We start from the raw sequence: 26385 nt of genomic DNA on the forward strand, positions 1-26385 counted from the left end.
GGAGGACGGTGTGAGAAAAGGTAGCAGGATGGCTTGCTAGTGCATCATGTGTGCGGGCATCATTAGTAAGAGAGCCTCACTCGGTACTAGTGCTGTCTGTGTGCCACCAGGTGGGTGCCAGCCCCCGGGCGCTCTGTCTGCCTGAGCAGAACAGTCCCATGGGGCTCCCAGTCAATGCCCAGATCTCTCTCTCATGGAGCGGCTGGTGGGTTTGAATGACCGGCCTTGCAGGTAGCAGAAAGCCCTCAATTATCGCACCCCTACGGGTCTGTGTCCTGCTTAGTACGGTGGACAGACAGCCCAACCTGCCCTTGGGGTGGTGGCAGTGTTACAGGTGATATTGCAAATGGTGTCCTGTCAGAGTAAGGACAAGGGCAGAGAAGACAGGGTTCACGTGTGGCTTTTTGAGACCGGGGTGGTGGGTGGGGTCAGGGAAGACTTCGTGGAGGAAGCAGTGGGTGAGGTGGGGCCTGCAGGGTAACGGTCTGTAATAGCAGAGTGGGAGCTCCTGCCTTCGTCACATTTACCCGGTGCTGGGCAGCATACCAGGTACGCCCTACGCGCCCTCTCATTGAATTCCCAGGACAACTCCACCAGGTGGAAGCTGTAATGATCCTTGTTTCAGGGCTGGGGAAACTGAGGCTCAGAGAGGCCAGGCGACTTGTTCAGAGTCACTCAGTTTGAAAGTGGCAGGGTCAGGATCTGAACTTAGACTGTCTGGGTCTCAGGGAGGAGTTATATGGGTAAAGGCGGGGAGAGAGTGGATGGGGAGAAGGTTCTGAAATCTAGAGTAGATTAAAATGATCTAAGATCTAGGGTAGGTAGGATGATTTGGATTCTAGAGTAGATTAGAATGATCTGGGATCTAGACAGAGGTAGAGGGTCAGGAATTTAGATTAGGTTAGAATGGTCTGGAACACAGAGCAGGTAGAATGTTCTATAATCTAGACCGAGGTAAAATGTTCTGGAATCTAGAGTGGGCTAGAATGTTCTGTTACATAGAACAGGTTGAACGTGCTGTAATCTAGCCTGAGGTAGAATAGTCTGGAATATAGACCAAGGTAGAATTGTATGGAACATAGAGTAAGCAGAATGTTCTGAAATCTGGACTGATTTAAAATGTTCTAGAATCTAGAACAGGTAAAATTATTTGGTATCTAGAGTGGGTTCAAATGTCTGGAATCTAGAGTAGGTAGAATGTTCTAGAATCTAGACCAAGGCAAAAATAAATCTAGAGCAAGTAGAATGGTCTGAAATCTAGAGTAGATTAGAATGTTCTGGAACATAGAGTAGGTAGAATGTTTTATAATCTAGCCAGTGGTTCTCAACTTTCCGAATTCCATGACCCTTCAAGACAGTTCCTCATGTGTGCCCCCCCCCCCGCAACTATAAAATTATTTTCTACTTCATCACTGTCATTTTGCTACTGTTATGAATTGGGCAACCCCTGTGAAAGGGTTGTTTGACCCCCAAAGGGGTCGCAGCCCACAGGTTGAGAACCACAGACTGATGTGGAATGTTCTGGAATCTAGCTGGGGTAGGATGTGGGGTCTAGAGCGCAGTCTATCGGAAAGCCTGTTCTGAGAGCAGAGGGGAGGCCTGTGTGACACGACACCCTCCGAGGGCCCTGCTGTGGCTCTGTGCCCACTGCCCTCCCCCCCCCCCACTCCCAGCAGCTATGGTGACCGTGTCCCTGTCCTGCAGGCGGTCAGGCCGGGTCCAGCACTGCCGCATCCGCTCCACCATGGAGGGCGGGACCATGAAGTACTACCTGACGGACAACCTCATGTTCACCAGCATCTACGCCCTGGTGCAGCACTACCGCGAGAGCCACCTGCGCTGTGCCGAGTTTGAACTGCGGCTCACCGACCCCGTGCCCAACCCCAACCCGCACGAATCAAAGCCGTGAGTGAGACCAGGCCGGGACCCCTGGGATCTGCAACCACCCCTAAGGGGCTAGCCATCGCCCTGCCTGCTCCGCTCCATGCTCCTGTCCCTCGCTCCTCTCTCTAATCCCAATGCGAGTGTGTGTGTGTGTGTGTGTGTGTAGACACACACACACAACACCTTTCTGCTCATCAAAGACCCTGGCTGTTAGACCTGGAAACAAACCAGAGATCTGTTTTGGTAACGCCACTCCTCCATTTCTGTGCAGGGACCGGAACGCGTGTCCTTTGTGTTAGTCCAGGTAGACTAGAGAAACAAATTCAGAGAGACTCGTGTGAGTATAAGAAAGAGCTTTATATACAAGATCAGTTGACTATTGAGAACACATCCCAGCCTAGTCCATATCAAGTTCATAAGTCCGATAATAGCCCACATATCTGATACCAATCTATAAAGTCCTCTTCAGACTCACGAAACATTTGCAACGTTGCCGAATGCAGAAAGATCATAGGCCAGTGGGTGGAAGGTCTTGTGGGTCCAGTGGTGGTGTAAGCATCTCAGCGCTGGTGTGGGTCTCGACGTGGCTCCTCCAGCTCCCAGGGCCCAGGCTGCCATCAGCAGAGCTCCATGCGGCTCATCATCAGGAATGTCTCCCAGGGACTGAGTGTGTGCCCCGCCTCCAGCGAGCTGTTTATCTCCATCAGGCCTTCAAATGAGGTCATCAAGCTGCCACCTGATTGACAGGCTAAACTCCACCCTTTCACTCTTAAGTCTCGAATTGACAACAGATTATGTAACTACCACACTGTTCTTGGACCGGTATTCTGTCTGCTCTCCCTTTCCCAGTCTGCGTTTCCAGGCCCAATGGCCTTTTGGGGGAAAAAAAGAATAAAAAAGAATAGCAATCCGTATACTCGAAGCAGAGCATTTTCCACTGGGACATTCTTCCCCGTACCATTCTGTGATGGTTGTTGTTGTTCAGTGTAGCACAGGTGCCCATCCCTCCTGTTCCAGGTCCTTAGATGGAGCCCCAAAGCCCGCCGGCTGGTTGTGCTCAGTCCTGGTGCATGCACGTGAATTCCTTTCCGGGGCCCACGCCGGCCCCTGCACCAGAGTTTCTCCCCCTGTGTGTGGTCACGTGCACTTCAAAAATTGTTGTTTTCAGCCGAGAGAGTGGGTGTGATGCCCATGCCCCTCTGCAGCTGCTGTCTCTGTGTCACCAGGCTTCGTCCCCAGCAGATTCCTTCTCTCTTACCTGGCCCCTCCCCACGCCTCCATCTCTCGCCTGGCCCTGTCGGTCCCCTGCAGCCTTGCTCTCTCTCCCCTGACCATGCCCCTCTCTGTAGGTGGTACTACGATGGGCTGAGCCGTGGGGAAGCAGAGGACATGCTGATGAGGGTCCCCCGGGACGGGGCCTTCCTCGTCCGGAAGCGAGAAGGAGCTGAGCGAGAAGGGGCCGACTCCTATGCCATCACCTTCAGGTCAGGGGAGCGGGCCTGCACCCCCACGCCAGAGGACGCTGGGGCAGGGGCAGGGTACATGGGGCAGGGGCAGGGTGGGGGAGGGAGGGAACACAAAGATGACCAAGGGCTCAAGTAGAAAGACAATGTTTTTAAAAGGATGATGGCAACACATGTACAATATGTTTGACACAGTGGGTATATGGGTTATGATAAGAGCTGTAAGAGCCTTCAATAAAATGATTTATTAAAACTTTCTCTTAAAGAAAAATTTTAAGATAAGACAGAAGTTTTAAGTGTCATTTGGTCCTTACGTCAGTCGTTGGGCTGCTGAGGGATAGTTTCTTAGGGTGTAGGCACGTGCAGTGTATAGACACATCAACATATGCATGTACATGCACACATGTGTACACACATATGTTCTCCAATCTGTTTGGAAGCGTTTTCTCATGGGAAATCGAGAGCCCCTCCCATGCATGGGTATTTTGCTCTGTTGTTGTTTTTTTTTTTTTAAACCAACAAAACACAAACAGCCTGGCACACCAATTTAAACCTCCAGCATGCTCTGTCCCCCACCCTGCGGCCTTCCTTGTCTGTGTTTTTAAAAATAAAATTCCAAACGAATGAATACCACTGCAAAGAGGAGGCCCCGACGGAGAGGTCTGCCAGCATTTATTGTCCCAGGACTTGGTGAAGGGAAGGCTTTCGCAGGAGGCCGTGGTGCTGCTGCTGCTGCAGCTGCTGTTTGAACAGTGTGAGGAAACGGCCAACGTGGAAGCAGCGCAGCAGTCTGCCCCCGACGTGGGCTCTTCGGTGTTCATTAAGAGCCTCCCAGCTGTACCACCGAGGCCAGAGCTCACTGCTGTTCTGCCCGATCCAAGCTCATGAGATGGAAGAAGCCTGCTCCCGCTTCCATCTTTCTCCCGCTCTTTCTTCTTCTCTGCCTCTTGTTTTGATGAAGAAATGAACGCTCTGCTTCCTTTTTGAAACACAATTTCCTTTAAAAAATCCCTTTCCTCTGGGCAAGCCCTTGGAGAGAAGCTCTCAAGATGTGGACATTGAGTTTTGAGGTGTTGCCGACCAGAATCCAGCCTCCATTTCCATATGGCCCTGGAGGAGAGACTGAGTCCCGGCCGACCGCCGGGTACCTGCTGCGACTACATATGAGCAGGGCTGTGTGCCAATAAAACTTTATCAATAAAACCAGCCAACAAGCCGGTTTGGGCCCCCAAATCTCGGATCTAGTGTGTCCTTAGAGCCAAATCCATGTGTTAGGAGACGCTAACCCCAGGGTTACTCAGGAAGTCTGGGGAAAATGGAATACAAAGCTCAAACTCACTGCCATTGGGTCGATGGCAGCCCGTAACAGCCCCCGTGGGCTTCAGAGGCTGCACCTGCTGATGGGAGTAGAAGGCCCAGTCTTCATGCCCAGGAGCTGCTGGTGGTTTCCAACTGCTAACCCTATGGATCACGGCCCAGCATGTAACCACTACCCCACCAGGGCTCCTATTTAGGGGACCAGAAAGTCTCCTCTTTCTCCTGCACAGTGGCTGGTGGTTTTGAACTGCCGACCTGGTGGTTAGCAGTCTTACACATAGCCACCACGCCACCAGGGCACCTTGGTGTATTAGAAAGAGAACTGAATTTCTTCAGTGTCTTGAGGCCCCCCTTTGAACCTCTTGAGGACTCTTCCGTAAAGGTGCTGCCCCTTGGTGTTTTCTCGCCGACCCTGGTGGTGCCCACTGTGAGTACTCTGGTCTGCTCACCAAAGGGCCGGAGGTTCACATTCCCCCAGAGGCACCTCAGAAGAAAGGGCGGGCACTCTGCTTCTAACAAACCGGTCAAGCGGACCGCCGGCAGGGGTGGCTGCGTGACTTCTGGTTTGGGGTCCCCCATGCAGGGCCCGGGGCAAGGTGAAGCACTGCCGGATCACCCGGGACGGCCGGCACTTTGTGCTGGGGACCTCAGCCTACTTCGAGAGCCTGGTGGAGCTGGTCAGCTACTACGAGAAGCACGCACTGTACCGCAAGATGAGGCTGCGCTACCCCGTGACGCCCGAGCTGCTGGAGCGATACAACATGGTAGGCGGGGGCGCCCTCGGGGTGCAGAGACAGCCACAGAGCCGTGCACTCTGAGAAGGGTGGACACCGAGGAGATCTTTAGAGGAGGGGGATGAGCAAGCTGCCCTGGGCGGAGAAGTGGCAGTGAGTCTAGAGGGCCTGAGGCCCAGACTGGCGAGGAAGCCTGTGACTCGGGGTGGGGAGAACTGAGGGAAGAAGGGGCTCCTGGGGAGCTGGCTGGGGGGCCTGGGAGGCTGTGGTAGACACAGTCATTGCCTCTGAACCTTAAAGGGTCCCTGGCCCTTGGATTCGTGGAGCCTTGTGGGTTCAGGACACAGCAAGTGCTCAGCTGGTGGCAGCCAAGGGACGCAGACCTGCGGTGTGGGACATAGGCACGGTGGCCAGAGCCCAGGGAGGGCCCAGGGAGCTGGAAGAGGATGGAGCTGGGTCATAGTCATTGGCTCACTGGGAAGGCTTTGTAACCTTGGCTGCTTCCAGTGGTGTAAACACTGTCCCCGTGGCCGACCTCAAGGCACCAATATGGGGTTTCTGGATGTGGGCTTGGCTCTCTCTGGCTCGTGCTGGCCCCAGGACCCTCCGTGTGTCCATAGCAAAGCACAGAGCAGACCAGGAGAGGGACCCTGATCATCTGGGGGGGGGGGGAAGCATCCATGATTTGGAGAAGTTTTTAGCGTCGTCTCCTCACCTGGGCCCTGAAGTAAACCCCACGCTGTCCCCACTCCGCCCGCAAAGGCTAAACCACACCTATAGTCATCCAGTGGATCCCTGTGCACAGCTGCCCGATGTGTGCCCAGGACAGCTTCTCCACAGGTGTGCTAGGCCAGGTAGAGCAGAGAGACAAATCCAGAGGCACTAATATATACGTAAGAAATAGCTTTCTATCAGGGAGCATTTGCATATCAAGGAAACATCCCTGCCTAGTCCAGATCAAGTCCATAAATCCCTTTTGAGACTCACGCAGCCACAGGCAATGATGCAGAAGGCAGGGAGCTCACAGGCCAGGGAACACAAAGTCTTGTAGATCCAACGGTGCTGGCTGTGTCTCAGGGCTTGAAGGTTTCAGCATGGCTCTCCAGCAGGAAGGAGAATGCAGAGAGAGAAAGGGGCTAGCCTCAGAGAGCCATTTCTATCTCAGTGGCCCTCCAGTCAAGCGGTGACATGACAGGCTAAGCAGCACCTACGTATTCTTCTGGGTCCCTTGCTGGCACAAACACCCCAACACAAAAAGGTGTGTTTAATGTGGTCCTCCCAGAAGCAGTTCACCAGGTGCTCACTTCTACGGCACCACCCGGGGGTTAGAACCACCAACATGCAGGTTAGTAGCTGAACGTAGACCCGGAGCAGTCTCAGGAGCACAGGGGCCTTAGGGGCGAGCTCATGTCAGGAAGCCTAGAACTGCAGGCTAGGAGGAAAGATGGATCCATGTCTTTCCCTTTGCTCTTTTTATTTTTGTTTCTCCAGGAAAGAGATATAAACTCCCTCTATGACGTCAGCAGGATGTACGTGGATCCCAGTGAGATTAACCCTTCCACGGTAAGGTGCTGGCAACCCATTCCCCTCCCCCGCTCCCGCCACACGATTTCCAATCCCGGTATTGTTAACGTGGGGGCCCCTAGTCAGGCTGCTAAACAAAGGTTGGTGGTTTGAGTCCACCAGCTGCCCTCAGGGAGAAAGAGGAGGCTGTGTGCTCCCATAGGATCCACGGCATGGGAGCCGCACGGGGGCAGTTCTGGTTTGCCCTATAGGGGCTCTGTGTGTGGCAGGAGACCCCACGGCTGTGGGACAGAGGGGGTGGGTGGTATATTAACATGGGCCCCACGCCCTGTACCCTGCCCTCTCCATACCAGGTCCATGAGGCGTTTTGGTAAAGTTGGCCCAAAAGGACTATTTTGCAGGGAGGCAGAGGAAATGGTAATGGGGAAGGTGGGTCCTGAGTTTCAGGGGAGAGGCTCGGGGGGTTCCTTTGAAGCAGAACTGCAGCCGGAGTTCTGGAGTTTTGCAAACTACCTTTGGGCCAAGCAGTTTCTCTGCTGTGGCTTCAGTGCAGACAGGGCCCGTGGTGGCGATGGATTCCTCAGGGAGCAGCCGGCCACTGTCGCTCCTTCCCACGCCTGCTCTGCAGTGCCCCTCCCCGCCAGCCCCCAGCTCTTCTGTGTCTGGGTTGGAGCCTGGGGAGGAGGAGGAGGGCAAGGAGGACCTTCTCTCTGGGGAAACCATCTGGCCCATTATTAGGAAGAGGCCCCCATTCTGTTTCTTGACTTTTAACCTCTGGCCAGTGCAGCACCCCCCCCCCCCCCCACCGGTGTGGAGAGAGGAGGTGGAGCTGGCCCAGAGGTGGACGCCTCGAGCTGTGTGCACCATGCTCAGGGGTCCAGCTAACGGCAGAAATGTTTGGGTTTCTGAGCGCCTGAGACTCCTTCTTAATATTGGGTGCTTCAGGGAAAGCAGGTGTGGCCTGTGCCCACGGGAGGCAGCCAGCCTGAGGATGCTCACCATGGGACGGGACACTCAGCCGTTTCCCACCGCGGATTTCCCCGTGCTCATGTCGGAACGTCAGAGGTCCCGAAGAGCTTAGTGGGCAAGTCTACCAAAGTGAGCTTTGGCGTCCCGCGATATCCCTGGCTCGAGATGAAGACAAACTTAGGGCAGAACTCCCCCAGCAGCTGCTGTCTCTGCTGGCAGGCTCCCTCCAACCCCCGATGGGTTGCTGCCCTCTGGAGTTTATCCTCAGGGCCTGAGCCCCTCTCTGCTTGGAGTGTGGAGTGGAGCTGACCAGGCCCGGGCTGTACAGGTCTCCCTGTCTGTAAGAACCAGGGTCCCTCAAAAGGTGGGGGACCTGACACCGCAGAAAAGGATTTTCTGACAGTTTGGGAGACTAGATGTGCAAACTGGCGGCATTTGCAGGTCTCCCGCCCCACTAGGGGACGACCCACATCCCTCCCAGCTTCCCAGGCCAGGGGCTCGGGGCTGACACTTAGCTTAGAGGTACAGAGTCACTTGGCCATCCTTCCCCTTGGTGTCTCCCCTCTTCTTTCACAAGGACCCCACCCGACTGTGGTCTGACTTTGGCAATGTAGCTAAAAACATCCTCCAAGACCCTATAGGACCCTAGGTTCTGGCGGTTCCAGGACTTCAGTGTGTCTCTGCGGAGAGTGGGCAGCATTCCATCCATGATGGTCTCTCTTAATGCTTCAGTGATGGCCACAGCATGGCACCCATCCTGTGGTCAGGGCATGGTGGTGACTGCGGTAAACCCAGGCAGGCATGCGCCCTTCTGGGAGACAGCCTCTCTTCAGTGGTGGGCAGCTGCTGCCTTTGGAGAGAGCAAGCCAGGTCTTCCGACTCTTTAAGACAAGTCCCCAGCCTGCCTTGCTGACATCTCTCAAGCTTTAGGTCTCCGCCATGCATTAGCCAGTGCCGATTACAGTGGCTGGCTTTCTGCATGCAGCCTCTTCTCTGCCCACACGGGGGCGCTGCCCACCATCGCCAGCCCTCTGCAGCCAAGACACTTTGATTCTTGGCTCACCTGTGCTGGGCCACCTGTGGTTTGTCTCTGCTACTCATCTTCCTGACTGTTTTTTGTCGAGCACAGCAAACCGAATTACCTGGATGAGAATGTGTAGATTGGCATTCTCATTTGAAAAACCCAAGGTGTGTGTATGGGGGTGGGGTGGCACATCAGAAAGCATTGTTAATGCCTTTGAGTAATCTGGGGGCTGGAGCTGCCAGCTGGCATTGACTTAGTGAGTGCCTGTTAGTTGACCATTTGGGTGAGGCTTAACATTTTTAATTTGATTTTAAGAAATCATTTTCTTGGGGGCTCTTTTAGCTCTTGTAACAAGCCATGCATCAACTGTACTGAGCACATCTGTACATATGTTGCAAGCATCGTTTTCTAAACATTTGCTTTCTGTTTGAGCCCTTGGTATCAGATCCTCTTTTTTCCCCTCCTTCCCCCACCTCCCCACCCTCGTTTCCGTGTTCTGAGCTCCTGGTTAGCACAATCACTTCTTCATGAGACGCATGAGGCTTTGGGCATCTTTTGCCTTCTTTCTTTCACGTGAGTTCTTGGACCTGGAATGACAAGGTGGAATGTAATAGACCAGGTACATCAGGCACCGGGGCTCTGATGGGCTATGTTCTTAACTGCCTTGCCGTCCTATGCACCTGCCTGGTCATCTTGCATTTAGCACTGCACCTTGGTTTCCCCGCCTATAAACAAATAGCCCCACCTACCTCTCTGGGGTATCTAGTAAAGACTGAAGAAAACATTTCCCCCAAAAAACAAAGCCCCTACCAATGAGTCAGTTTCTGACTCAGAGACCTGATAGGACAGAGAAGGGCTCCCGAGGGCTTCCGAGGTGGAATCTCTTTATGGGAGCAGAAAGCCTCACCTTTCTCCCTCACAGTGGCTGGCGGGTTCGAACTGGTGACCTTGGGGTTGGCAGCCCAACCTGTCATCCTCTCTGCCACCAGGACTTGGAAGAAATGTTGAGCCAGCCTTATTTTCAGCATTCCACACAAACATTCAATTCCCACGCAACAGCTGGAGAAACCGAGGGTCCGGGAGCCGCCGGTCTCATTGCTAGTGTATAGTCACTGTCATTGCGTCCATTCCAGCTATGACCTTGCAGGACAGAGTAGAACTGCCTCGTGTGTGTGTGTGGGGGGGGGGGGGGCGGCGGAGATTTCCAGGCTGCCAATCTTTACAGAAGCAGACAGCCTCATTGTCCTCCTGTGGCATGGATGGTGGGTTTGAACCACCAATCTGTTGGTTAGAAGGCTTGTGCTTAACCTGCTTAGGCGTTGGGGCTAATTTTAGCCAACTAGCCAGGGCAAAACGTGGGTTTGAACTCATGGCTTTGAATCGGTAGCCTGTGCTTTCTTAGTGGGTCCCTTATGAAATTCCGGTTCAGGCTTCCCTGGCAGTAGGGGTGGGGTGGACTGCTGACCTGCGGGATGGGGGTAGGAGGTGTCTGACCATCTCTGCAGTATCTTCATGAACTCCGGCATGATCCGTGGACATTCTTTTACCTGCCAGCATCGGGACAAATTCATGGAAGAAAAACGTGGTTCAGAGTGGGTTCTGTCTGCTTGTTCCTACCAAAGGGGAGGACCCCCCCCATTTCCCCCCATCTCTGAGGATCGTCCTGGAGGGTGCCCGCCCCCAGCCCCTTTCACAGGCTGTGTAAGGAGCCCAACTAGGGGACCCCTGACTCAGAGTGTGAAACTACATCCTTGAAAACCAGGCTGCTTTTCGGGGGGTGTTGAGAACACCCCAGGTGGCGAGCTGGAGTCAGGGCATTCTCCAGAACCCATATATATCCTTTGCGTCCCTGCCCCACCCTTGGGTGACTGTTTGGGCCAGCATATTGCAGTACCAGACTCTCACCAGGAGGTGGTGCTGCAACCTCAGCCTGAAGCCTTAGGAGCCCGGCCTGATGTCTCCTCTTGTCTTCTGCAAGCCTCAGAGAACAGTGAAAGCCCTGTATGACTACAAAGCCAAGCGCAGCGACGAGCTGAGCTTCTGCCGTGGCGCCCTCATACACAACGTCTCCAAGGAGCCGGGTGGCTGGTAAGGCTGCGTGCCCGTGGTCCGATGAGCTCTGGGTGGCAAGGTTCATAGGCTGCCTTTGCGTCCTTTTAATAACCGTCCTGCCGACTTTGGCCCGTGCCCACAGTCCCTGGGAGAGGCGACCTGGTCTCCGCTCTGATGGGCATGCGGGACGCACAAGGCCAGCAATTCATATCACACGCCTTGTGGAAATTCCTTCCCCACGTGGTATGCATGCCACTGAGGCCTGGCAACCGCTTCCTAAGGGTCACAGCCTTGAAGTCCCCCGCCCCATGGGTCAGTTCTCTGCACAGCTTTCCGAGTTGATCTGACAGCAGTTCACAACATCACCCGATTAAATGTTACGTCTTACTGTATCTCTGACTGCAGTCAGGTTACTGGGACTTTGTCCCAGGGCAGGCACTGAGCCCATTCTCATGTCTCTTGGGAGCAGGAAACAATGACTGTCATGTCACTCGGTGGGAGAGGTGAGGCCTTGCACGGTCACCCGGCAGCCTTGTGGCTGTACCTGTGTGTCAGTCCTTTTCCCTGCCCCTCCCCTCTGCCAAGCGGACGTCCTTCTCCAGGGACTGGCCACTACTGACAGTGTCCGGAGTACGTGAGCCCAGTTCTCAGCGTGCTTGTGTGGAAGAGCACGCCGGCTGTACTTCGGGAATTTGTGGAGCTGGTGAAGAATACTGAAAGTCCCACGGTCCGCCAGAAGAACAGACAGATCTGTCTTGGAAGAAGTCCAGCCAGCGTGCTCCTTAGGCTTCAGGCGAATCGATTCGGACTTCCTCATTGCGACTCCAACTTGTACCTGCAGATGAGGCATTGAACATACCACGCACGGCTTGGGTCAGGCGCACCTTAGTCCTCAAAGTGACATCCTTGCCCCTCGACACCTTACTGCGCTGCGTTGGGCGAACCTGTGCCAGGCCTTCTTTCGGGTGTTGAAGAGCCAGGGTCTCCCATCTCCCACGCGAATTAATAACTCACTCAAAGTGACATCCTTGCTCATCGACACCTGAGGAACGGGCGGTCTCGTGTAAATTCCAATCCTCTGGTTCCAAGATCTCCATGCTAGCCCTGCTGAGTTCGCCTACCTCCTCTCCCCTCCCCCAGCAGCTGGGGGTGGGTGCCTGCTGTAGGATTGAGCGTTTGTCTTCCCCCTGCGACCCCGACTTCTCGGGGCAGACACCCACGGGCAGCTTTTGCTGCTACTGGTGTCCATCCAGTCCCCTTGGATTCCCAGTGACCCCTGAGAAGGATGGGGGTGGGGGGGGTAGGGGGAAGCTCTGCAGGGCCTTCAAGGCTGTGGCCTTCTGGAAGCTGATCACCAGACCTGTCTGTCCGGTGCCCTCCGGCAGGTTTGAACTACCCACCTATGGGCTGGAAATCCAGTGGGTGAACCCTGGTGCCTCCTGGGGACTCCGGCCAAACGGCAGGCTAGAGGAAGACAGCCCCTCGGTCTCCCTTCCCTGTCGTGGACATAGAGGAACCCCTGCAGCACCCACTGTCCCAGGTGGTCTGGCCAGTAGGCCGGGTCTGAGAGTGGGACTGGTATGCCTATGCCGGCCGGGGAGGCCCTCTGATGCTGTGTGGTCCCCCCTCCCCCCAGGTGGAAAGGGGACTATGGGGCCCGGATCCAGCAGTACTTCCCGTCCAACTACGTTGAGGACATCTCCACGGTCGACGTCGAGGAGCTAGAAAAGCAGGTCTCTCTCTCTCTTTCTCTTCCTGAGCAGGGACCCATTGGCCCATGTCCCAGGAAGCTCCCTGGGCCATCTTGGGGATCCTGGGGGCCACCTCTGGGTTTGTGCTGTGGTCCCCTAAGGATCCCTGGTGGTGAATTGGGTTGGTTACATGTAAGATTGCTAACAACGAGGTCAGCAGCTCCAAACCAGTCTCGGGACCGGCAGGGACAAGGTCTGTTCTGGCCTCTCCGGCCACCCTGAGTCATGCAGCTCTGATGGCCAGGCGTGGGGGTGTGCTTGGCGTGCGTAAGCCGGAGGTGAGAAGTGGCCTCACTGCTGTGCCTGGCTGCCACCTCCTCCTCCCACCCCAGGGCCTCTAGGTGATGATGGACAGAGCTGCCCTGGTGGTCACTGAGGACCTGAGCCATCTTCCAGGCAGGCGAGGCATCTGGGAAGGCTTCCTAGAGGAAGGGGCCTGCAAGCTCCCCAAAATCCAGGTGGAATCCCACTGCAAGAATCCCACTGGGATTTCCTGGAGATGGGAGACCCCACACTGGCTGGGTGGTGGGACTTGGAGGGGCCTTGTCAGATGGGGGAGCCCTTGTAGTCCCCGGCACTCATGAGAAGATGGCCCCAGGGAGGTGTGTGTTGGGGGTGCGGGGCTCTTGGGACACAGCCCGTGCATTCTGCCTGGGACACGGGTTGTCCCGGAGGTGAGAGAGCTTGGCTTTGTGCGTACCACTGTCCCATCCCATCCTCCTGTCACTGATAGCCTCAGGGGGAGTGCTTTTGTTTTCAGTCCTTGTTTTTGATGGAAGGGAAACACACGTCACAAACACTCTGCATTTTACCTTGTTGTGTGTGTGCATGTGTGTGTGTCTGTATGTGTGTGTGTATGTCTATGTTTGTGTATGTGTGTGTGTATGTGTGTGTGTATGCATGTGTGTACGTGTGTGTTTTTGCATGTCTGTATGTATGTGTATGTGTGTGTATGTTTGTGTATGTGTTTGTGTGTGTAGGGGAGGTGTGTCACATGAGCGGAGACCCCACTTAGCACCCCAGCATCCCATACTGGAGGTTCAACCCTGTGGGACCCCGTGTCCGGACTTCAGTTCTCTTGACGGCCGAGTCTGATGCCCAGCTTTCGTGGCCGGGGTGGGGGGTGTGTGTGTGTGTGTGTGTGTGTGTGTGTGTGTGTGTGTGTGTTTTGGAACCTGCCAGGCAGCGTGGAGGAGCGAGAAGCCGCACGGCCCCCGCTTCCCGCTCCGGTGATGACGGCCGGTCAGCAGGCTCAGGCAGCGTCTCCTCCACTCAGTGGAGTACCTTCCCGTTGCCCACCAAGACGAACACGAGCTATGTCTTGTTCCCTGCAGATCATTGAAGACAACCCCTTAGGCTCGCTCTGCAGAGGGATCCTGGACCTCAATACCTACAACGTCGGTACGTGCACACTGGCAGAGCCTGTCCCAGCCGGGACCCCAGAACCAGCCCTCAGCACCACCGGCTGAGCAGGAGCAGGGCGTGGCTGTTGTCTGGCCACCTAGCCTGGGAGGGCCCTGCCTGCCTTGTTCCTGGCAGCAGCTGGGCCCATCACAGGTGTCTGTCAAGTGCTGGAACAGGGCCTGGGGCATCCCAAGTCCTGGACAAGTGGCACCTTCGTCATTAGCAAGTCCTGTTTCCCAGGGGCTGCCTGTGACCAGCCTGAATGGTGCTGGGAGTGGGGGGACTGGCTTCTGAGCCCCACACCACCCCACCCAGTGACATGGGCCAGGCACCTCCCCTCGCTAAGCTTCCGTTCCCCTGTTTCTTGGCTGTGGGGTTCAACACACAGGCTGGCATGATGGGGTCTGGATGAGTTCTGTGCATGGGTCTCTGGGCCCCTAGCTCACCTAGGAAGTGGGTAGGGTGCAGTTCCCATATGGAGTGGGGGGACCCAAGCCAACCTAGGACACGAGTAATGGGGGTGCTGAAGGCCATGAGGAAGAGAGAGACATGCGGACTGGAGCCCAAGGGGCCCTCTTCTCTGAGCAGCCAGTGCCCCGGGCAGCAGCAGCCTCTCTGCCCATTAGCCTGTGAACCCTCTGCCCCCCCCCACTGACACACACAGCTTTCCCAGTCCCCTGTACAGTTGCCGGGGTCCAGCAGCCCAGCCCCTGCTGCCTGTGCTTTGTGTCCTGTGTTTCCTGGCCTGTGGGGTTTTTGCTGTGAGGTGCAGGTAGGCAAACAGGCAGGTGAGCAGGAAGGAGAGGGCGTCTTGTTCCATTAGCACCTGTTAGCAGGCTCAGGGTGTCACCTAATATGGGGCTTCACACCACAGACACACAGGCTTAGTTTTTTTTTGGGGGGGGGCAGAGTCTGATACGAAGGTGTTTGGAGGAGAGCTTCCTGGGAGGGATTTGCCCCGGCCTGTCTCCCAGCAGGCCCCATGCACCTCCTCCCACCAGGACAGAGGTCACTGTACTTAGGGATGGGGGCACCTAGGGAACCAGGATGGCCTTTCTTGAATGGCCCCTGCAAACCTTCCGTTTCCAAATCCAGCCACTCCCCCGGCTTGCGGGTCAGGGCTCTGCGGACTCCCCTGTGCAGCCGAGAGCCTCCCATGTGGAGGGACGTGGGGCCAGTGTCCGCCTGTGGCTGGCTTTGTGGGCAGCCAGCAGGCTGACTGGTCTCCCCACTCCCGCCCGCAGTGAAGGCCCCCCAGGGGAAGAACCAGAAGCCCTTTGTCTTCATCCTGGAGCCCAAGAAGCAGGGCGATCCTCCGGTGGAGTTTGCCACGGACCGGGTGGAGGAGCTCTTCGAGTGGTTCCAGAGCATCCGAGAGATCACCTGGAAGATGGACACCAAGGTGGGGGCCCGCTGCCTGCCTGCAGGTGGCCTTGTGGGTGGAGAGGGGAACAGGGGTCCCCAGCATCCTCAAGAGCCCGGTCAACTTCGCGTCTGGGGCCCACCTGGCCTCCCTCCTCCTAAGGAGGTGGCAGGATATCCCCTCCCACAGGGAGGACCCGCAACAGCCCCGTCCTCTCCCTCAGGAAGGGGGTGGTGTGTGTGTGTGTGTGTGTGTGAGAGAGAGAGAGAGAGAGAGAGAATGTGTCAGTCAGCCAGCTAGCCCTCGAGCTGGGGATCTGCCAGCATCTACTCGAGTGGCTGACCTGGGTGAGTGGACTGGGTGGGGTGAGTTTGGACTAAGAGTGAAGTCCTTGTCTGTAAGCTGGGGAGCCAGAGGCTTCCCCTGGGAAGATAACAGGGGTGCAGGCCAAGATGGTAGGTGCTAGACTCAGCATGCAGCAGAGGGCCACCCCACCCCCATGTCCTTGTCACATGGTGGTTGGGTTTGGTGAAGGGGAGAAGGGCCACCTTACCATGTCTTTTCTCGTGGCCACAGAGCTAGAAGGAAGTTGGTGGGCTCTTGGTGTCCCCACTCCCATGGCACAGCTTGACCTCGTGTGGCTTTAAGAGCTCCCCAGAGCCTGTTAGTGCTCGTGGGTGCAGTTGGTGGCTTCCTTTCTTTAAGGCCCCAAGAGTGGTCACCAGTGGCCCAGACCCATCCTGTGAGTCCTCCAATTGATGTCCTCTTCTTAGGGTGACTCTCCCCGATGGGGCCCAGCACCCTTGCCCTGCCCCAGAAAGACTGAGGCAAAGGAAGCCTCGCCTCCTGACACTTCACCCCTGACCCTGTGGCTCAAAGTTGTACTGCAGCCCTCTCACTGGAGCAGTGGTTCTCAACCTTCCCAATGCCGCGACCCTTAAATACAGTTCCTCATGTGGTGGTGACCCCCAACCAGAAAACTATTTTGTTGCTACGTCATCACTGTCATTTTGCTACTGTTATGAATTGGGAGACCCCTGCGAAAGGGTCGTTTGACCCCCAAAGGGGTCTTGACTCAGGTTGAGAACCACTGCCCTACAGAGGTGATGCCCCCTTCAGGAAATGAGGGGACAAGCCACCCTGCCAGCCACCAGCTCCTAAGGTGTTTCATGTGGCCCGCAGACCCCGAGATGACCCACTTCTTCCTCCTGAAGCTCAGGCAAGGTAGGAGATGGTAGATCCATTTCCCAGGTGCCACTTAGTCCCCATCGTGGGCACCATCACTTGTCCCGGGCCTGTCATTTCTGCCCATCCCTCAGCCCCTCCTGCCTGCTGAGCATTGTCCTGTGCAGATGATGTCCTTTAGATCTTGAACTGAGGAGACCCATCTATTTTTGGGGGGAGAATTGAGCCAAGGCGGCAGGTTTGGTTTCCAGGGTCTCTCAGGCTGGAGTCTTAGGGTTCCACCAGGTCTCTGCATCCCAGTGAGCACGGTCTTTTTTCTTTAAAAAATCATCATATTGGGGGCTTACAGCTCTTACCACAATCCACATATACATCTGTTGTGTCAAGCACATTTGTCCATATGTTGCCATCATCATTTTCAAAACATTGTTATTTTATTTTTGTGATTCTTGGACTTTGCTCCATGATTTACTCCTCCTCTATCTAGATTCCTCCTGAAGGTGCCTGCCCTCCCTCCTGTTGCGTTATAATGGACTCTCTCAGCATGGCTGGGGCTGTCCCAGGCTTTGGTTCTCAGTCTTTGATCTCTGTCCTGCCTTAACCGGTTGTTACTGGTGCTAAGATTTCCTAAGCAGAAAGTCTGTCAAAGCTTTGTCATTGAAGATTAAAAAATGGGAGTCGGCCCAGTGGTCCACATCCATGCTCAGGGTTGTGTGTCCCGTAAGGCCCCCTCCTGCCTTCCAGAAGGGAATAGGAGTCAGCATAGTGGTCCTTGTCTATGCTCAGGGTTGTGTATCCCATAAGGCCCTCTCCTGCCTTCAGGGAGGGAACCAGCCTGGGGTTGACACACAGCTCCTGTGCAGGCCTCCTGGTGTCTGTCACCAAGGTCAGGGCCAGGTCTCAAGTGCACATCACCAAGTCCAGTTCCCTTTCCTTCCCCCTGGGTGGGGCAGGCCTCTCAACCTGGTCACTGCCTGCTCCCTGGGCCAGGGCCACCTGCAGGGCCAGCACTAGGAGGCTGTGGGTCAGAGGGGATGCCGACCTGCGTGCTAAACCTCACTCACTGCTGCTGAGTCCATGCCGACTCTCTGAGGCCCCATCGGGCAGGGGGGGTTTCTGAGACTCTCACTGGACGGGAGTAGAAAGTCTTGTCATTCTCCCGGCCGAACCCTGTCAAGATCATCTTTTTACTGCTTTGAGTATTTTTTTTTTTACTGAAACCTTGTTTCCAGCCACAGGGAGCCTGTTGAATGAAATGGGGGAAAGCGTAAGGTAAGGGTGATTTTGGTACACTTAGACACGTGGGTATTCCATTTGCTCGCTGGCACTGGAATTGGTGGGGTGCGGCTGGTTTCTGTAGCACTGTGCAGGTATGCAGTTCCCCCCACTACACACATACCCCACTCAAAATTGGGGTAGCAGTATCTCATTACACCCTGGAGGAAGAAAAGTGGATCCCTGCCCTGCTGTGCAGTCTGCAGTCAAGTGCTTAGCCACTGAATGTGTGTGTGTGTGTGTGTGTGTGTGTGTGTGATGTGTGGACTGACTGAAGCACGTGGGGGGGCACCCATGATCCGGGGCCCCCATGTGGTGTGTGCTCGACTCTCTCTAGGGCTCCTCTCGACCCAGGAGACAGTAGAAGCATTGAGTGAGCCCCGGAAGGGGTGCCAGCTGGGGTGCAGTGAGCAGTCCACCCTGACTCAGGAGTTGGTGTTGATAGCCAGTGGGCCTGGATCTGAAAGAGCCCCCACCTCCCCGGGGCCAAGGGAAGGGACGGGTGCAGGGGACAGAGCTGGAGGCCTTGAGCCTCAGGCTTGTGTGAGGACACGGGTTTTGAGAAACTGAGTCTGACAGACTTTAAGAGTGCAGTTACCAGGGGCTAAGGAGAAGAGGGCTCATGATAAAGAATTCTCTCTCCCATCTACTTGGTGGTGAGGGATTCGACTAGGCACAGACTGGGGTTGGGGAAAGAGCTGGGTCCAGACTCTTGGCAACTAGAGGAAGTGGGGAGAGCAGGGACTGGCTTCAGGATGGAAGCCATTCGGTTGAGTCTGCAAGAGGGAGAAGGGGATGGAGGGACGTGGGGACGCCGCTGGGAGGGAGGCAATGTACGCAGAGGTAGGAGCTGGGAGGAGGAGGGGGTGGGGTTCTCGGAGTGTGGCTGGAGCTGACCCTCAGGTGCCTGACCCCACACAGGAGAACAACATGAAGTACTGGGAGAAGAACCAGTCCATCGCCATCGAGCTGTCCGACCTTGTTGTCTACTGCAAGCCCACCAGCAAAACCAAGGACAATTTAGGTAACTTCTTCCCCGGAACCCTGTCTCCTTCCTGGGATGGAGAGACTGAGAGCACGGTGGTGGTCACGAAGGCAGGCTGGGCGTGTGTAACTGCTCCAGCCAGGATGCTGGACACCGATCAAACACCTGAGGGTTTCCTAGGCCTCCCAGGGTAGGTACCTTTTCTTGCAGGGCTGTGAACTGGTTCACCTGAGATCAGTCATGACCAAAGAAGCAACCCCTGAACCCTCCTGAATCTTAATCTGTGTGACCTGGAGTGAGAAACAGAGCTCTAGAGGAAATGTACAAGTCAAAGCCCTGCTAGAAGCATCCTCTCCTTCAAAGAGCAGCATGGGCACTGCTGCATGGCAGCCGAGTCTCTTGCCCTGCAGAGTGGGAAGCCGCGATGCCCAGCTCAAAGATGGCAGCTGGCCACATTGTTGTGAATGCGTGTGGCTCTCCCCAACCCTGCCAATAATCCAGTCTCCCACCTCCTGACTTCGACCCCTCACCGGTCTGCTTCTGGCTCTGGTTACCCTTCCTGCATCTGGCAGATTGTTAAAAAAGTGGGTCTTCTCCAGTTTTCCTTTGCCAACCTCGACTGAGTTGGTTCACAGCCCTGGGATCCCGTTGCTGCTGAAACAAGTGATCACAAAATCGGTGGCTTAAAACAACACAGTCATTTATTAACTTTTTCATGGGAGTCAGGTGAAGGCTTACCGAGTCTACTACAGGACTAACATTCAGCAGCTCATGCCTTTCTGTTGCATTCATCACAACCCTCTGGCGTAAAGGTGTCACTCATCCCACTTGCCCCCGTGTGCTTCCTGTCCCATGCTTCCTTGTTTCTGGTCTCTGTCCTTGGACTGATGCTTCCCTTTGGATCATCCCTGGGTATTTGAGGGGTGTCATCTCCCTGGTGTGTTTGTGTGGCTAAGTCTCTGAGCATGCCTTGGCTGGTAGCCCCGTCACTCTAACCCACACTGCCTTCTCCGTTTTGTCCAGTCTTCCTCTCCTGCCTCTTATAAGGACCTGCCTGGATAATCCAGGGTCACCTCCCTGTCTCCGAGGGCACAAGCTCACCATGTCTGCAAAGTCCCGTGGGCTGTGTTTTATACACAGCGATACTTCCTGGGTGGTTAGGCTCTGGGTCTTTTCTGTGGGCCATGATTCAGCTGGCCACTTAGTCAACTTCTGACTCACGGTGGCCCTGTGGACAGAGTAGTACCCCTGTGGGTTTCGCGGGCTGTAGCTCTGTATGGGAGCGGAAAGCTTCATCTTTCTCTCATGCAGCAGCTAGTGGGCCCAGACTGCTGATCTTGAGGCTAGCGGTGCAATGCATAACCCACTGCGCCCATCAAGGGGTTAGACAGTGAATTTTCTATCAACTTCTGCAAAGCACTAAGTTCTCTGAGGTGGTACTCACACTGCTGCTTATTCATTAAAAAAAAATAAAAGTCTCATGAGGACTTTTGAGTCACAGGCCAGAGCTTCAGGTAAGATGCTGGCCCCTCGGTGGCTCCACAGGCCTGGGGATATGGGAGAACTCGCCCAGAATGGTGCTCAGCTGTGTGGGTTCCTCCTTAGAGAGGAGCCGTGCCAGGGAAAGGCTGCCCATCTGTCCCATCACAATGCTCCCTGGGGCAGCAGCGGGCTCTGACCCCACCATGCTGCTTGCCTTGGATCTAGGATGCCCTTGAAGAGGTCGATTGCTTTGCACATAGATTCCTACAGTCTGCTCTCATCTGCCCCAGCCCATCTCCCCTCGGAGCTGCTCAGCGTTTTGTTTGTGTGTTATCTCATCAAGGTTCTTGCTGGTTGTAGGCCAAATCTTCTCCTCCTCCATCATCTTCAACTACTGCTACAATGCACATCTCCATCACCCCCGCCCCCCCACCCCACACACAGACCCACCCTTCCGTTGCCCATTAAGAGCCTGGGGTCAGAGGGGGCCTTGAATGTTTGGTCAGAGAAGGTTTCCTGCATCTGACCACTGTGGGCGCCGGGCCCACCTTGAGCAGGGCCGTCTCTGTGTGCCGCAGAGAACCCCGACTTCAGAGAAATCCGCTCCTTCGTGGAGACCAAGGCGGACAGCATCGTCCGACAGAAGCCCATGGACCTCCTCAAGTACAACCAGAAGGGGCTGACCCGCGTCTACCCCAAAGGACAGAGGGTGGACTCCTCCAACTATGACCCCTTCCGCCTCTGGCTGTGCGGCTCTCAGATGGTGGCGCTCAACTTCCAGACGGCAGGTAACGGGGGCCATTGGGTCAGGCAGCGGCGTGAGGTGGGGTGTCCCCGGAAGAGGGGGGCGGCGGCACTTTGTCCTGCTTTAAGGTGGAATTCTGACCAGTCAACTTCACCTGTCACTTGTAAGAAACATGTAGCTTTTGTAGATGGTAATGACCTGTGCTTTTACGGGTGGGTCAAGCTTGGATCAGTGTTCTGGAGCCTGTTGTTTTTCTTTTATATCTCATTATTTTCTTCATATCTTAAAATCCCATAGTCCCTTTGTCTAGAGAGCTGTTTCAACAACTGCCCTATTTTTTTGTGGGGGCCGGGGGAGGAAGTGTAAGTGCCAGGATGCCCTGCACCCACATGGGGGCTAATGGGCGGGGCTTGTTTCCCCACCTAGACAAGTACATGCAGATGAACCACGCCCTCTTCTCGCTCAACGGGAGAACCGGCTACGTCCTGCAGCCGGAGAGCATGCGGACCGAGAAGTACGACCCTATGCCCTCCGAGACCCAGAGGAAGATCCTGATGACTCTTACCGTCAAGGTGACACCACCTCTCCAGGGCAGGGGATGTGGAGGGCACCGGTACAGCCATGTTATTTCACCCCTTGGCATCACCAGGATCTGTCATAGAAGAAAAGATTTCCGCTCAACTGATCACACACAGCAGTCCCCCCCACCATGTATCAACATTCTGCCCTGACCCTGGCCCACAGGGTAGAGGGTTGTCTGAAAACAGAGCCTTCAGTTCTGCACCTGGAGGGTGACTAGGGGCTATCTCAGCACCCCCTAAGTCTGTTAGACCAGTAAGTGTGGTCTGGCTTATGCGTCTTGAGGTTTGTTCCATGCTCTCCAGGGCACCTCCTGGCGTGATGGCTTTCCGAGGAAGTTTGGGCAGGGGGAGTCGGGCACCGTCTACGTCCGTGGTCCATGCAGTTTCAGACAGGGAGACACCAGGGGCCTGCACATTCTATATCCCCGTAGAGAAGAAAGCTGGTTCCCCTCAGGTGTCTGCTTTAAGGACACATGTCCTGAGAGTTCACCCATCTCTCGAATGCGAAGGAAAGTCGGCAAATGAACTGTTTGCCATTTGGTTAAGGGTGGAAAAAACGAAGCAGATGCACCCCAAAGATCCTGCGGTATATAGTGGGGTAAGCATTGGGCTGCTCCCACAAGGTCAGCAGTTCAAAGCCACCAGCGGGCTCTGTAAGTGAAAGATGAAGCCCTGTGCTATGGTCAAGATTTACGGTCTCAGACACCCACAGGGCAGTGCTGTGTCCTGGGGGCTGCTATGAGTCCCTGGGAAGCGGATTGGTGCCCTGGCCCCCATCAGAACACCCCAGGACTTACCTGCCAACATCCTAGGTCCTGGGTGCTCGCCACCTCCCCAAGCTCGGCCGGAGCATCGCCTGCCCCTTCGTGGAGGTAGAGATCTGCGGAGCGGAGTATGACAACAACAAGTTCAAGACGACCGTTGTGAGTAAGTGCCCGAGTCCTGCCGTCTCGCCATGGTAGAGGGAGCCCGTGATTGGGGCTACGCTCACCAAGGTGGGCGTTTGACAGGAGGTTGCTTTGGGTCTGCATCCACTCTGCTGAGGAGGCAGGGGCTGCTTCTGCTGCAGGCCAGACCTGTGTGCTGACTTAGGGCTGTATTGGCTGGGAGGGTGGGGCTCACCCCAGTAGGGGGCAGGGAGATGAAAGGAGAGCTTGCTGTTCCAGAGACATCATGCACTGGCAGGGTGGGGGGGCTGCTAACACCTGCTTCACCACCCTTGTACAAGGGAGTCCCAAGAACAGCTCGGCTGCCCCCCAGTTAACTGGGAAGTGGAACCGGGTCCCCGTGGTCTGATCCTCCTCACCCCTGCTGCCTGATGTTGGAAAACCACCCCACACCAGGTGAGACAGCACACCTGGGAGCTTGTAGATGTGCCTGGTTTCAGGGTTGCTGCAGGTATGAGTAGTGTTCATCTTTGACCCCAAAGGTTTGAAGGGTGACTGCACCCTCCAGGAAGACTCGGCAGCAAGGCCTGACAGTCTCCTTCCCCAACATTGAAACCCTCTGACCCACGCAGGAGGCAGCTCCACAGCCCCTGGTCTCAGGCTCACCAGGAGGGCGGTCACAAGCGGTCTCTCATGAGCTCTCGTCCCCCTCCAGATGACAACGGCTTAAATCCCGTGTGGGCCCCGACCCAGGAGAAGGTGACCTTCGAGATCTACGACCCCAACCTCGCCTTCCTGCGCTTTGTGGTGTACGAGGAAGACATGTTCAGTGACCCCAACTTCCTGGCTCACGCAACATACCCCATTAAAGGCATCCGGTCAGGTAAGGGGAGCCCGGGGGACTTTGCAGACATCAGTGGTATGTCGCTGATGCTTTTCAACCGAATGAAAACTGTTTTCCCCGAGACCCTCCAAACCATAAGACCCCTGGCAACGGGCTATTAACCTCAAGGTCAGAGTTCAAAACCTCCAGCCCCTCCCCGGGAGAAAGACGAGACTTTCTACTCCCATAGACCCTACACGGTGGCTGAGTCAGATTCCGTGGCAGCGAGCTTAGAGTTTGGGTAGGAAACCGCTCAGGGAACTGGTTTCCTGGTTATACTGCCCTGGGCAGATGGACTGCGGAGTTGGGCATCGGTGTGTGAACTCGGGACTGCCACTGGACACATCATAAGCCATTGACAAGCCTGCCCTCACCTTGCGCTGAGACCTGAGCTGGGTCTCATGTAGCCAGGCACCAGCTAGTTCTTTTGGTGCGAGGGTTTCGAGGTGAGGACAGCTGGTGGGCCATCTAGTCCAAGCTAGCATTCAGAGTTCGCCTCTCCTAAGTGATTGTGGGCACTCTTGTCCCATGGGGAAGGTGTGGCTGGCTTACCCACTAAACCAAACACTTCCTGGACTCGAGGTCATGCTGTGTGTGGGGATAGCTCCTACTCATTTTTAATGCCATGTCAATTTGCTTACCTTCCAAACCGTCATGGCGACTTGTGGTGACAAGCTCTGGTGGAACAGTGGTGATGTGCTCGGGTGCCAACCCAGAGGTAGGCAGTCTGAAACCACCAGTCGCTCTGAGGGAGAAGGATGAGGCAGTCTGCACCTGTGAAGAGTGAGTCTCGGAACCCCGCAGGGAGCATGCTACCCTGCCCTAGAAAGGATGGCAGTGAGTTTGGTTTGGTTTGGGGTCGCTTTCAGATCATTGAAAAGGCCCCCCAACTTGTTCCTGCATTAAAATCCGCTGCCATCGAGGTATTTCCGACTCGGCGACTTCACGAAGGATTGATGGGAGCAGGCAGCTTCATCTGAAGCACAGCTGGTGGGTTTGAACCCCTGGCCTCAGAGTTAACAGCTCTATGTTTAACCCACTGCCCCTCCCAGGCTGGCCCTGCTGTTGGGCTATCTTAGAACCACATGCGCCGCTTCCGGCCTTCCCACAAATTCGACTTGAAGCCACAGGACCGTTCAGAACCTGGGATGGCCTGTGGTTGCTAGGTGCCATCGGCTCGGCTCTGACCCACAGCGACCCATGCACAACATCCGGGAACGTCGTGTGGTCCCGCGCCCTCCTCACAATCACTCGTAGGCCCGAGCTTGTAGACACAGCCACTGTCAGTCCATCTCGTCGAAGGCCTTCCTCTTTTCCGCTGGATGGCCTGTGTCTGAGGTTGAAATCCCATTTGGGAACGTTCCTCTTGGTTACATTACGGAGGTATGACATGTGTTGGCTGTGTCTTGAGTCCCCGTCTTCCCCCAAAACCAAGCGCTCTGGCATCGCTACTCTGAGTCATAGAGACCCGGTAGGACAGGGATTCTGAGGCTGTCAGTCCTTAGGGAGCAGACGGCTTCAGCTTTCTCCCGGGGAGCCACCCTGGTGGTTGTGAACTGCTGACCTTGGGGTTTGCTAACCCAATGTGTAACCACTGCGCCCTTAGGGCTCCGAGCTGTAAGAGGAGCTGATGGAGCCAGCAGAGAAGGGGTGGGGGGGAGATAAGTACCAAGACAGGAACCTTCTCCCTGAAGCCAGTGCCTTGAATCCAGGTTTCCAGGGGGTTAGGTGTTGGGCTTGGGTTCCCAGCTATCAGCTGCTCCGAGGGTGAAAGATGAGGCTTTCTGCTTCCGTGAGGATTGACAGTCTCAGAAACCCACCAGGGCGGTTCTGCCCTGCCCTCACTGCGAGGAAATAAGTATTCCCTAGAGCCACCCCCCTGGTGGAATTTCAGTGACAGCAGCACTAGACAAGAGCTGTCCACAATCAGTTTGGCTTGGTGTGTTTCTTACTCAAAAAGTTCCTGCCATTGAGTCCCTTCCAACTCTGAGCAGCCCTATGGGACTGGGTAGCACTGCCCCAGTGGTAACTCGGGGTCGGAAGCCCCTCCTCTCCTGCTGTCTTACTACAGGACTGGAATGTGGAGACTGGGGTAGCAGCTTGCTGGGCCAGACGCTTACCCCCACCACTGCCCGGCCAGCAGGGCTGTCCTTCTGTTGCCTGTGGCATGCACCTCGGTGGTATTACCCACTGAGTTTATCCTATAGGTCTACCTCCATTGACTGAGCTTCAGGGATGCCTTGCTTTGCTGTGTTTTAACAAGGGGCAGGGATGGGGAAATCCTGTACCGGACAGGTGGTTTTCCAGCACCATGTCACGTACATCGTCACATTTCGGAAGTTTCTACATTTCATGCTTTCCCATGACCCCGTTGCACCCTTGACATTGACACTGGCTGCTGTCTGTTCCTTGTCTCACGGTTCTGTGCACTTGGAAACACACCAGGCGGAGGAGCGTGGTTTGCAGCTGCGCTGTGGTGGTCTGTGCGAAGGAATCACCCGCTCTGCCGGGTTGGCCCGTGCCGTGTTTGAGCCATAGGTCTTTCTTGGATGTTGAAAGACACCCCCTGCCCATGCTTGGCCTTTTCCTAAGGAGCCCTGGTGGTGTAGTGGGTGACTCGTTGGGATTCTAACCTGGAAGTCAGCAGTTTGAAACCACCAGTCCCTCTGCAGGTCAATGATGAGGCTTGCTACTGCCATGAAGGGCTGGTCTTGGAACCCCACAGGGGCAGTTCTAGTTCTGCCCTGCCCGGCCCAGAGAGTCGCTATGGGTCATGATAGACCCAGCGGCAGGGAGTTTGGGGTGCTGCTGTTCCCTTGATAGTTGGGATACGAGAGGTACTATCACCGAGTCTTGTCTCTTGCTGGTGTTCGGAAA

General features: G+C 55.5%; 1 protein-coding gene across 1 annotated transcript in view; it reads left to right on the top strand.

Annotated features, from left to right (window-relative positions):
• The window catches only part of PLCG2 (phospholipase C gamma 2), a 50766-nt gene that overhangs the window by 12446 nt on the left and 11935 nt on the right, over nucleotides 1-26385 (top strand). Inside the window, exons 9-21 of the mRNA XM_075536742.1 lie at nucleotides 1705-1905; nucleotides 3234-3368; nucleotides 5248-5428; nucleotides 6890-6961; nucleotides 10894-11003; nucleotides 12604-12700; nucleotides 14053-14119; nucleotides 15367-15524; nucleotides 18867-18969; nucleotides 20991-21200; nucleotides 21584-21729; nucleotides 22551-22665; nucleotides 23341-23508. Coding sequence (XP_075392857.1) covers nucleotides 1705-1905; nucleotides 3234-3368; nucleotides 5248-5428; nucleotides 6890-6961; nucleotides 10894-11003; nucleotides 12604-12700; nucleotides 14053-14119; nucleotides 15367-15524; nucleotides 18867-18969; nucleotides 20991-21200; nucleotides 21584-21729; nucleotides 22551-22665; nucleotides 23341-23508 — 1763 coding nt within the window. The remainder of the gene's footprint in view (nucleotides 1-1704; nucleotides 1906-3233; nucleotides 3369-5247; nucleotides 5429-6889; nucleotides 6962-10893; nucleotides 11004-12603; nucleotides 12701-14052; nucleotides 14120-15366; nucleotides 15525-18866; nucleotides 18970-20990; nucleotides 21201-21583; nucleotides 21730-22550; nucleotides 22666-23340; nucleotides 23509-26385) is intronic.

This window comes from Tenrec ecaudatus, chromosome 18, assembly GCF_050624435.1.
Source record: "Tenrec ecaudatus isolate mTenEca1 chromosome 18, mTenEca1.hap1, whole genome shotgun sequence".
Lineage (NCBI taxonomy): Eukaryota > Metazoa > Chordata > Mammalia > Afrosoricida > Tenrecidae > Tenrec > Tenrec ecaudatus.